General features: G+C 46.7%; 1 protein-coding gene across 1 annotated transcript in view; it reads right to left on the bottom strand.

The window, feature by feature from the left end:
- Positions 1-12,649, bottom strand: part of C6 (complement C6) — a 70,764-nt gene that overhangs the window by 18,471 nt on the left and 39,644 nt on the right. Inside the window, exons 9-12 of the mRNA XM_083154298.1 lie at positions 9,017-9,139; positions 6,326-6,492; positions 4,732-4,957; positions 2,233-2,404 (exon numbers count right to left, since the gene is read on the bottom strand). Coding sequence (XP_083010424.1) covers positions 2,233-2,404; positions 4,732-4,957; positions 6,326-6,492; positions 9,017-9,139 — 688 coding nt within the window. The remainder of the gene's footprint in view (positions 1-2,232; positions 2,405-4,731; positions 4,958-6,325; positions 6,493-9,016; positions 9,140-12,649) is intronic.

Genomic DNA, 12,649 nt, shown 5'->3' with positions numbered 1-12,649 from the left:
GCATTTTCCCTATGCCTGTCTGCATTTTTCCTGGCACTCCCATCAAATGGCCAGTTTCCCCCTCCAACTCCGGCTTCCTGTCAATCTCCTTGAGAACGGACAGCGAGCAAAAAAAGTTGCAGGCTTTCCGTGCACACAGATTGTGGCCCAGATGGATGTGCAGTCTATTGATAATCGGCCCCTGTGTGAATTCAAAGCCAGGATGATCAGGTCTGAATTAGGCCCATAGAACGCACAATACGCAAAATGCAGGGTATGTGCAGACATTGTGGGTAATAACTTCTACGGGTTTTATATTCCTCCCATTAAAGGTACCAGGTGATGAAGCCATTTTGCGTGCACTGCGTAGGATTACCCTGAGTGGAATAGGTCCCACCTAGAATAGAGGACAGAAAACGGGTGGTGGCAGCTAGTTGTAGAGTCCCAGTCCTAACGCTAGCTGTAGAGTCCCAGTCCTAACGCTAGCTGTAGAGTCCCAGTCCTAACGCTAGCTGTAGAGTCCCAGTCCTAACGCTAGCTGTAGAGTCCCAGTCCTAACGCTAGCTGTAGAGTCCCAGTCCTAACGCTAGCTGTAGAGTCCCAGTCCTAACGCTAGCTGTAGAGTCCCAGTCCTAACGCTAGCTGTAGAGTCCCAGTCCTAACGCTAGCTGTAGAGTCCCAGTCCTAACGCTAGCTGTAGAGTCCCAGTCCTAACGCTAGCTGTAGAGTCACAGTCCTAACGCTAGCTGTAGAGTCCCAGTCCTAACGCTAGCTGTAGAATCCCAGTCCTAACGCTAGCTGTAGAGTCCCAGTCCTAACGCTAGCTGTAGAGTCCCAGCATGGCAAGATAAGGCATACAAGGACCAATACACTTGGGAATTGAGTCCAAGGGTCTAAGGTGAAAATTTAGTCCAACGTTGATGGTAGCAGTCTAGTGAGTGGGATTCAGATGATCTACTCACCCGACCTCTGTAGGGACTGCCGGTGGTCAAGCAGGGAGAGTGGCCCAGGGGAAGCATCCTGGTGGATGAGACAGGCTGGAGTCTGCAGGCGGCAAGATGTTCTCTCTGATCTCTCCTGCTCACACTGTCATATCCCATAAGCCCCATGGATGTCTGTGTAACATGGGTCGTTGCTTGGGTCACCTAGTAGTAGAGGGAACGGTGGGCCCGGCGGGTGTTGGGAGCTAGCAGGGCCCAAAGAGTAGCTAATGTGTCCAGCAGCAGCGAGGTCGGAGCCGCATGGTCAGGTCTAGTAGCTAAACAGCTATGGATTGCAAAAATGTACCTATGTGTGAGAGGCATGTGGGTGATGATATATATTTGTACAGAGTGTAGAAGTTTGTCGAATGCCAATCACTCTGAAAAGTTTCCTTTGCAAGATAGTGCGCTGAAATGTCGGTAGAGATGTGCGTGGGGTCGGTGTTTTGGTTCTAATTCATCAAATGTTTTGCTTCAAATTTGGTTTTTAGTTCGGTTAAAAAGTGGGATAAAAAAAATTGAATCATCGATAAAAATCTGTAAAAACGCCTAAACCCGATAAATTTTTGCAATTTCTTACCAAATCTCTCACTTTCTGAATCTCTCATACTATTAAATCTCACCCAGGGCGGGATGTTCTTACATCCGCACCCCAGCTCCACCGCAGCCCATCGCATACATAATTATGTGCTCTAAAATATGCGATAATTATGGCAAAGGACAGCTCTTGCGTTAAGAGCTGTCCTTTGCGGTAAATCAGCGGGTCCCATCGGGACCCAGTGGCTCCCCTCCCTCCCTTACCCGGCTAATGCTGGTGCTGCTGCGGCATGGGGGCTGGCTCTCCTCCTCCCTGCACCCGGAAGAGGATCACAGTGCAGGGAGGAGGAGATCACAGGTCCAGGCAGCACAGCTCTGTGCTGCCCGGACACAGGTGAGGGGGGGTCGGTGAAGGGCGGTCGGGGGTCGCGTTAGAAGCCCATAGGCTTCTATGGGGCATTGCCATAACAGGGTTTTTACCGTATTTTTAGTTTAGACAAACTCCCCCCCAGTGTTTTTGTTTGGTTCAGATCGACAAAATTCAAGTGAATTCAGATTTCTGGAGAACCGAAATGGGCATCTCTAAATGAGATGTAAAAGAAACATAGCTTCGATAGGTCTGGGAGGAGAAGTCACATCCGATCCCCCTTGATCGCCCGGACCTTACCAGATGGCAGGATCGCATGCGTATATAATACAAAGTAAAATGTATAGCATTCAAAACCATGTTACGTACTTGCTTTCAAACAGGCTGACGGAACAGTGCTCTTCCTGTGTCTGTGGACCTTCACAGGCTTTGCCCCCATTACGCGGTGCAGGGTTGTTACATTCTCTTGTCCTCCTTCTAGTGGAAGAACCGTCACAGGCGCTCCAGGACGACCAGCAGTTCCAGGATCCATCAACTACAACTGGTGGATGTACAATAAGATAAAGTCAGCCATGGTTCTACTTATCATTGGTGCCATAAGCTGCTATCTTCTTGCACTGAATAATTTATGGTCATTGCATGGATAAAGTGCTCCAGCACTTTACTAAGATGCAGTGTCAGCACTACAACAAAAACCTAAATCAGTTACTGGGAGCCAATATAACATATGACCAGCAGAGGGAGCTCTGTGATGTAGGCGTCCCAAAGGAGGGACCAGGAAAAAGAAAACAGACTGGCCTGCTCGAAGGATACAGTATAAGCCTGTAAGACAAGGGGTCAGTGTGAGATACCCTGCACCCATACTCCTTCCACATGCCTGCCTTTAATTCCCCATAAGTGAGCCTATCATCTAGATCAGGGGTTGGCCAACCAGCCCTCAAGATCTACCAACAGTTCATGTTTTCCAGGCCACCTTTGGACGCATAGAAAGCGTTGGTTAGGAATGAATGCATCACATACTTGTTTTCCCTCCCAGAATGGCCGTGAGACTCCCAAAAATAGTGTCTTCTCTGGGCCCTTCGGGAAGGTGAGCATGTCTCCCGCTTGCTCCCCGGAGCCCCTGCACCCTCCTTGTCCACTGACATGAATAACAGAGATGGGGTGGGGCTAAAATGATTTTATTAGCACCATTTAAGCCCCGCCCCTCTCGATGGACCCAATGGCAATATGAGGCATGGGGGCAGGGCTTGGTCATGTCAGCCTCGTCACCGCTCCCCTCTGTTGTGTTGCCTCTCCAGAGACACAACAATAAAAGTAGGCTAGTATGATTTAGCATGTTTGAAATTGTGACAGTTAGTAATGAATGCCCAGCTAGGTGGTCTGGAAAACCTGGATTGGATTGCCCAGCCCAGATCTAGAGAATCAGAAGCCAGCATTGCTACAGCAAAGCTGCCCAGGAAATCATGTGGATGCTCCAGGCGGTTCGGACAGCAGAGTGCCTGCCCTGAGGATGCTCTGGACAGCGCTGTACTTCCCAGTGCTGGTGGCCACACCCCTTCAGCGTAACATCCTGCTGTATTGTAAAAGCCCCATACACTGGGCCAACACGTCCTAAAAACAATTGGACCTGGTTTCCCAGGAGTGCTCACATAAAATTTGGCACTTAATGTGTCATTTCATACATGTGAGTAATCGAATAAAAGGCAACAAGAAAGATAGAAGCTGGTTAGTTGATACATTAGCTCTCTTAACTCATACTTGCCTACTTTTGAAAACTAGTTTCAGGGAGACTATAGTTGGTAGTAGAATTTTGCAAAGTGCCCTCAGTGAGGGGGCGTGTCATGCTCCACCCACTGCTGCTTTTCAGGGAGTCTCCTGCAGAATGCAGGAGGGGAGGTAACTATGATGTAACAGTGTAATGTGGGCTAGGTGACATGAGGGAGATTGCTAGACTAATGAGGGAGAGAGGGAGATTGCTGTCATGTCAGGGAGTCTCCTGCAGAATGCAGGAGGGGAGGTAACTATGATGTAACAGTTTAATGTAGGCTAGGTGACATGAGGGAGATTGCTAGACTAATGAGGGAGAGAGGGAGATTGCTGTTATTTCAGGGAGTCTCCTGCAGAATGCAGGAGGGGAGGTAACTATGATGTAACAGTGTAATGTGGGCTAGGTGACATGAGGGAGATTGCTAGACTAATGAGGGAGAGAGGGAGATTGCTGTTATTTCAGGGAGTCTCCTGCAGAATGCAGGAGGGTAGGCAGCTATGTCTTAACTTTACCTTTCTCCAAGGTGTGATACATCTTCCCCTGAATCAGATAAAGGGGCATGGCCTTGCAGGGTGCTGCCTGTTGATCTCAAAGAAGAGGCAAGGCCTAGCCCAGGGATGTCCAAACTGTGGCCCTCCAACTGTTGTGAAACTACACATCCCAGCATTCCCTAATAGCAAATCTGTGGCAAGGCATGATGGGACTTGTAGTTTCACAACAGCTGGAGGGCCATAGTTTGGACATGCCTGGAGCGGGAAGCCCCTATTTAGCTTTCTTTGGTGGTGTGCCTAGCATCCCCAGAAATAATGACCCCTGGAGGCTTATTCAATATTGTTGCCAAATGTCTACAGCTATGTCAGGAATTTGTTAATGTCATCTTGCTGTAAATCTGTCAAAATGCAGATGCTGTGGCCATTTGGCAACATCAGACAATGCTGTGGGGGCGAGAATGTATTTGCATGATCTCATTCTGGGAGAAGTATTTGTATTTAAAACGTACAAACATTTTCTTTTAAAGTACGAAGGCCGTGTGACCGATAAAGGGTTATTGTAGAACACAATGCAGCACGTCTGCAGCATTATTTCTGTGCAGTACTTGCCTGAACTGTAGTCTGGGGCTCGTTTCTCACAGCTGTCCCCGTATGTCCCAGCCTGACAGACGCAGAGGCACTCTGTGTCCACTAAAACCGTTCTGGCATTATTAGGACATGGGGAACAGCGACACGGATCAAACGTTCCGGCATATTCCTCAAATGCTTTAATAAGGTTGCGCCGTTTCGTCACTGCGCATGGAATGCCTTTCACTAAATCCAAGATTGGCTTCAACTGCAAAAATAAGATTGTCAGCAGCCCTTAAAAAAGTTTGTTATAAACTGTAAATGCCCCCCCCCCCCCCCTCTTACTCAGTTACAAATTTTATTATTTTTGAGGCAAACTTCTAAACTAAAGAAGAAGTACATGCAGCACCCACTTTTTGTGCCGTGCGATGTACGGGAGCGCGCATTGCCTCAAACGGTACAAATCGTACCATGTATGTGCAGCTTAACATCTAAAAGGAGCCAGAGGGCAGTATTCAATGTGAATACTGGCGACGTGCAGCGAATCCTGTTAAGGATTCGCTGCACATTCGCCACTGCTCGCTGCGTTCCGGAGCCTCGCCGACTCTGGTATTCAACGATTCAGGGGCTCACTGCCCCTGACTGGCGAATTTGAGCTACTGCGGCGGACGCCGCAGGGAGCCTGAGGGCGGTGGCAGGCAGGGAGATGGAAGTCTCCCTGCCTGCCCCTGAACGTTTGTGGGGGGGAGGTGGGCTCCCCGGGTGCCAGGCAGCACAGGCTGCCCCCCGGGGGTGCCAGCAGGGGACCGGGTATATTCACTACACCCGATCATGCATATGTAATGATCGGGTGAAGTGAATATATGAATATCTAATGAGTGGCTCGGCTCCGGCCCCCTGCTGGCTGCTCTGTGTAAAAAAAAAATATATATATATATTTTTTTTAAATTAAATATATATTCATGTGCTTACAGCACATGAATAAAAATAGCATGCCCCTCCTCAGAATAAAATTCCAGATTTTTTGACACCAATTGTAAAAAACAAAACACTTTATTTTAAAAGTTTACCTTCCACTTCACCATAAAAAGATAGCGATTGCTACTCGGTGAATCATGGCGAAAAAAACCTTGAAATGTATTCGCCATCTGGTAATTGAATAGGGCGATTCACCGTTTTAGGCAGAAATTCGCCTTACAGCACAAAATCGCCATAAAAACCTTGCGAATCAGCCTCATTGAATACCGCCCAGAGTGTGTGAAATAGCCTTTACAGAGATCACACAAAGCTAAGACACCAGAGAGTGCCTTGAGTGCACCTTCCAAATCATTCGTTGGTCGGCGGCCATTCGAATAATTTGGTCCCTGTACCCAAGGCTGCGAATCGATGTTGATGCAAAACATCCATTTGCAGCCATGCGAGGGAATTCGTAGAACTAGGGGAGGAGGGAGGCTGTGCGAGCCACAGGTGGAGATATATCCACACGCAATGCTGCAAATTTCGCAGCATTGCATGTGGACCAGAAGGAGGTTCTATATTTACTTTGTCAGTACACGGAAAAACCTTTTTTTCCATTACAAAAATAAATAAATGCTATGACAAAAACATTTTTATTTCTAGGAAAATTTAGTCTTACCTCAAATTTCACCATGACCGGGTTGTCTGACACAGACGCAACCCAGTCTGTATAAACTTGATGCCCAGGGAAGGACCCCTTTTTCTGCCAGGCCAGTTTACCAGCATATTCAGACCGTCCGCCTTTTGTGAGCGAGACAGAACTCTCTGATGACTGTAGAAATGAACCTGATTAGGAGGAAATGGTGGGAGGAGACATGGCGGAAGGAATTAGGGCGTGACACACAATGCGAAACACAGGTAGCTATATTTCAATGAATGCAGCTCTTATTGGTACTCATTCTAATTCATTCGGAATGGGGCGAATTTGGCCCCGTTCCGATGGTTGGGGCTCTGCGGACGGCAGAGGGGAGGGGGGTCACCCATGGGAACACCCAGAGTTTTATGGGTGTTTCCATGAAAGCGCTGGGCATTCCCATGGGTACGCGGGCCAGGCAGCTGACGACATGGGAACGTCTACGCCCTGGCGCTCGCAAATAAAAGTCAGTTCCTACCTATTTGCGAAGCCAGGAGAAATCATACGATGACCATTGAATGATTTTTCCTGCAGTGATGGCATGTGAGGGGATGTGTTTTCATTACACATTACCTCGCATGGTAGCAAGGGGAATCGGTGGCGGGAGGAGGTGGGTATTCGGCGGGGTGGTGACGATCAGTTAGCTGCGAACCTCGCGGCTTACTGAGCAAACTAGCATCAGGCACATTGTGGCGTTAAATGATCTCCTTATCTTTGTCAGGGTGGATGTTTAAATATATGGGGGAGTGCGGATTACCTGAGAATGCCATTCCCACACTCTCAGCCAATCAGCGCTTTCCCATTCAGTGCTATGGGATGTCCTCAAATGACCCAGTCATTTACTATAAGTCCATCTGTTTGTTATTGTGCCTAGTTCCTGGGAAACATAGAAGTATAGGGTTTAATCCTTTTGTATGCGTTTCATTGCCTGCACCGGCACCCGATCACACACCCTTGCGGGCTGAAATCAACCCGAATTTGCATAAAATTGCCCAGAGCCCTATGGGGCAGCAAACACTGTTGTGCAAATCTGGTCTGCCGTAAAGTGTTCCTGACCATCATGTGTTTGAAAAAGGAAAGTTGAGAGCTGATTGGCTGGAGCACTATTTATCATGGGCCACTAATTGCAACTTCTTTCGTAAATGACACTGGTTTCCTATTGCTATTTATAACCCCTCTGACATAATGGTCTGTGGCCTTCAGTATTGTATTGTTTTATTTCATTTTTCTAATTTTCCTGCACTCCTCCCAAATTCCTCCTCCCAAAATCCCAAATAGCACACTGCTGTGCTGCCAGGACCTGTGACCTCCTCCTCCCTAGCCCCTGCATCCCCTTCTGGGTGCAAGGAGGAGGAGGAGAGCCCGCAGCAGCTGCAGGATATCAGCCGGTCGGGTAAGGGATGGAGGGGGAGCTGCCACACATTGCCGGGCACATCGCCATGGACAGCTCTTAGCGCCAGAGCTGTCCTTTGCAATAATTATCGCATATGTTAGGGCATATGTGCAATGTGCGGCAGACTGGGGCTGCGGGGTGTTACTGCATCCCGCCCTTCGTGTTGGGCCACTACTACATTTTATCTGTTCATACTTGTCCCGGGCAATTTTAAGTACCCAATCTTCCCCTGAATCTATGTATTAATCACCTATGCCACCTGTCCTTCCACCTATATATACCCCTTCTGACCATCCATCAATCTAGGCATCCATATGGTGCTCTATCCACCCCCCCCCACCCCCTTCCCCCCAGTCCATATGTCTTCTTCCATTCATCCTACCTGTCCTGGTAGTGTCTCTCCTGCTCAACAACCTCTATCTCATTTCTTCCTGACCCACACTCTCTCTCCCATGCTCTCAGGCACTCTCTCTCTCCCTGACACTGTCTCTTTCTCTACCTCTCTCTCCTTGACACTGTCTCTCTCTAACGCTCTCTTTCATTGATAACCACTCTCCCCTGTCTCTCTCTCTCTCTCACTCACTCACGCCTTCTTTTTCTATCTCCCTGACATTCTATCTTGCTTCCCTCTCTTTCTTTTTTGCTTCCTGCTTGATGCTGTCTCTCACTAAGGGGCGAGATGTACTAAGCTGCAAAAAGTGATAAAATGGAGCTCCTACCTGTCATTTTTGCAAACTCAGCCTGTAACATGACAGTTAGGAGCTGATTGGCTGGTGGTTTATCACTCTCCATGTTATCACTTTGCAAACTTAGTACATCTGGCCCTAATACTTGCATCCCTCCTTCTCTCTCTCTCTTGCTCCTACCACTCACTCCCTGACACCCTTTATCGCTGATTCCCTCTCTCCCCCTATTATCCCTTTCTCTCTTTCTTCCAGACACCTCTGTCTCTCTCTCTCTCTCTCACTCCTTTCTCATTCCCTCTAGTTATGCCCCTGTCCTCAAGTAACCCCAACAGTGTATGCTTTCCATGTCTCCACACAGAATCACAAGTGAAATAATTATCTGCACCGCCTTTTAAAATGTATCAGTGAGTAATGAATGCACCTGTGCACCTGCTGGGTGACCTAGATAACGTGAACTGTTGGGGGTACTTGAGGACCACTGACCTAGAGCATACCTCCCAACATGACCCTCTCTAGGAGGCCCCTGCATTTCGACATTATGGCTTTTTGAATGTCTACATTTTAATTAAGTAATGTACTTAGCACATCCCCAGGTACCTTCATAGCGCTCTGTCATCTTGTTTGTTGTGCATTTGTTCTTTACTGTTTTTTTCGTCCAAAATAATATCCTTACGCGTGTTTCCCATGTTGAACATTCTTTTGATTCTGTTTGGGTTAGACCTGTCAAAGGATATATTGTTGAATTAAAAGAAACACAAAACGTGTTCCTTTATAAGAAATGTTGCATTTAGTAAAATTACAAGGAACCATGACTAGTGATGGACTGGAACATGAAGGGCCCACCAGGTGAATGCAGTGATATGGACCCTTGCTTAAAAGGCATGGTTAGCCATCAGGGGTGGCCAGCCATCAGAGGGGGTGTGGCCTGTCACCAGAGAGGCTTGGCTAACCATTGGATAGCATGGTCTGGTATAGTGAATACTGACAGTGCTTGCATAATAATGTACCAGATTGATTAAAGAATACACCATAATCCTTGGAATGCAGTACATGTAATATATGTATAGTACAGTAATTGTTATATCCCAGAAGGACCCCCATGTGTGGCTGCAAACTGCTGCTCTGGGTTGAGGCTGCTTCGGGGACTAGTGGGGGTAATTACCGGTGGTCTCTAGAACTCTACAGATCCCCTGGATATGATCCTGCCCGCCCAAGAAGAGGAAATGAGAGTGATGTTTTCTAGGGCAGGGGGGGGGGGAAGGTTGTGGATTGAAAGGTGAACAATGTCTAGGTAGACAGACAATAGGTCGATATGTTCAAAATGTTGACACAAGCAAAAGATTGACATGGAAATGTCGATATGAGTTTTTCTGATTTTTTTGGGGTGTCAATGTCGACACCTGTCAACATGGACCCCCAACTAGTGTAACGTGTACCCTTTCATAGCTTGATTTGCTCGCCATGAGTCTTCCAAATTGTAGTCCATGTCGACGGTAAAATATAAAAAAGTTTAAAAAAAATTGGTGAAACATATATGTCGACCTTCCATGTGTTGACTGTTGTATGTCGACATTTTACTGATGTCAACCTATTGTACTTCGACTTGTTGTTAATGTTGTTCTAGAATGTGTCGACCTTTGTCTGTGTCGACTTATTGCATGTCAACCTTTTGGTGTTGACCTATTAATTGTTGACCTGGACATTGTCAGCAGATCAACCGAAACCAGTTTGGGGGTGTATAGCTGCAGGAGAACATGTACAATCCTCCCACTGACACCCCAGGGGTGTCACATAATTATTGGTGACCTTGTCTATATAACATGAATGCACTGAGCACAGGGCCGGATTAAAGCAGGGGCAAAAGGGGTCAGTACCCCTGGGCCCCCTGTAGCTAGGGGCCCCTTTTGTTTGGCATGTATTTAAAAAAAAAAATTGTTAGCTAAATAAAGGTTTTGTGCATGGAAGTGGGGTAGTACTGCAGCTTCACCTATCTGCCAATGTGACAATGATTAATGGTGCTGAGCATAGGGTGCTGAGGCACACGGTCTGCACAAGTGTGCAGTGCATCACTGGGAGTTGACTAAGCCCCATGACACATTGCACAAGAGGGCAGAGGCTGAGAGATTTGTGCTGAGCTCTGATTGGTGGAGATCATTACATGCTTCTCAGGCCCATGGAGGACAACAGCAGCAGCCTAGTCATGAGATGGTTTTTAATCAGAGGCAGCACTGGGACTGTGAGGTCTCCTACAGTTCTACAGAGTAAGGTGCAGAGGGACAAACACAGGCTTTTCATGTGGCATGTACAGTTTATATACATACATATATATATATATATCCAGGAAGAAAGGGGTATTGTAGGGCGCCACTTGTGTCCTGAGCAACTGAGTTTGTTTGTATTAAAAAACAGATATACCTTTTTAGAAAAAAGGGTGTCAGCTGACCTCTAGGAAAAACACCTTGGTAAGGGGTGTGGCATAAAAAGATACAATGGTTTGAAAAGAGGTCTAAGCGACTACAAATATCTGTGTCAGAGACGTTTTACTTTAAAAACATATAAAAGTTTTATTTAGTACATGTAAAAAATATATAAATATATAAAAAAATGCACAGGAGTATTTATATAAGAACAAACAAATACAAGAAATGTCATAAGAAAAAAACCAATAGTAAAAATAGCGAAGCTAAGTAAAAATGCCTATCCAAAATATCGCTAAAAAATGGGAGATAAATAAGTTTCAGATAAAAGATACAGAGGTATCAAACTTATCTTTCTATGGAGGAGTCAGCAGGCAGTACCCAACACGTTTCGTCATCTAAGACTTCATCAAGTCATATATATATATATTTATATAGACATGGTTTGGTTTGGTGGTGCGGCACTCCCCGCAAATTGACGAGACAGGAATCTGGTTTAAAGGCAACGTTTCAATATCTTTAAACGTTGCCTTTAAACCAGATTCCTGTCTCGTCAATTTGCGGGGAGTGCCGCACCACCAAACCGTGTCTGTCTGAATTATCCAGTGGTGGCACCCAGTAATGACAAGTGCAAGGGGGCCCCCCTGTCTAAAGTGCCCCGGGCCCCCCAAAGGCTTAATCCGGCACTTTCTGTGCCTGAGTGACCAGCAGGTGTCTAAAGGTACCCACACACTAGAAAGATCTGCGATGTTAATATGTGCGCATAAATTAGCCTTGAAATCTTTTGTCCGTCCTGGACAAAAGATTTCAGGTAAGCGCACATCATCACCAAAGATTTCTCTTGAGATCCCATGTATGGATCTTTTGCTAAATCTTCTGATCTTTCATGCAGCACGTAAGATCAGAAGATTTAGCAAAAAATCCGTCGGAGTGCGCATCTGATCAATATTGGAAATTGGCAAATTGGCCAATCAGCAAAAAAATCGTTCTAGTGTGTGGGCACTAATGAAATGTGTGTGTTGGATCATCTAGTAAAGGCTGAATACATGTGACTGAGGACATTTGGCTATATTTGCTCTTAACACTGGGATAAATGAATTGTTGGTTAGTACAGGAAAGCACAGCTACAATCCGATTCCAATCGCTGGCACAAACTGTGTTCATAATGTAGAAGCCCACAGCCGTAAAGAGAAGGAGACAGGGTTGTGTCAGGATACCAATTATGATTGGCAGAAGGGTGAATGTTGTAGTAGTTTCTATACAAGTTCATTAATGGTCCGGCTCCATCAGCTGATTGACCCTTTAATAGAGTAAAAATGTATAATATGAGTGCGCAATCCAGAATCATGGCCCCCTTAGGCAGTGGGGCCAACTAGAGCACTCAGACCCTACTGCACATGTGCAAACCTCTGGAAAATGGGGCGTTGCACCCGCAGTACCCTGGGACTTCGTGTGTGTGCCCCAGTTCCCCCTCCCTAATATGAATGCATTTTGATCTGATTTATTTTTTTAAATTTCAAAGGTGCGCTCCAGCGGTCTCGGCACCCGCGAGTCCGTCCGTTAAGAGGCATGGTGTGCTACGCACTGACACCCTGTTCCTCTAGCTCCGGCTTGTAGGCTCACTCAGAGGCGTTTCCAGCTGCTATATACCGCGATCCTTTCCGGGTGTAGCAATGGCGCCACAGCCCGGTAGCTCTGTTATCCCCCGTATACACGCTGATTCCAGCTAATCGGGTTACCATAACAGCGGTGTCGAAATAAAAGCGCATTTAGTACGCCTGATATACCTATGTCATTAAAGTATTGGAATCAC

This window comes from Crinia signifera, chromosome 1 (genome assembly GCF_055691185.1).
Source record: "Crinia signifera chromosome 1, ASM5569118v1, whole genome shotgun sequence".
NCBI lineage: Eukaryota > Metazoa > Chordata > Amphibia > Anura > Myobatrachidae > Crinia > Crinia signifera.
The sequence above is the reverse complement of the archived record's forward strand: the minus strand, read 5'-3'. Positions and strand labels throughout refer to the sequence as shown.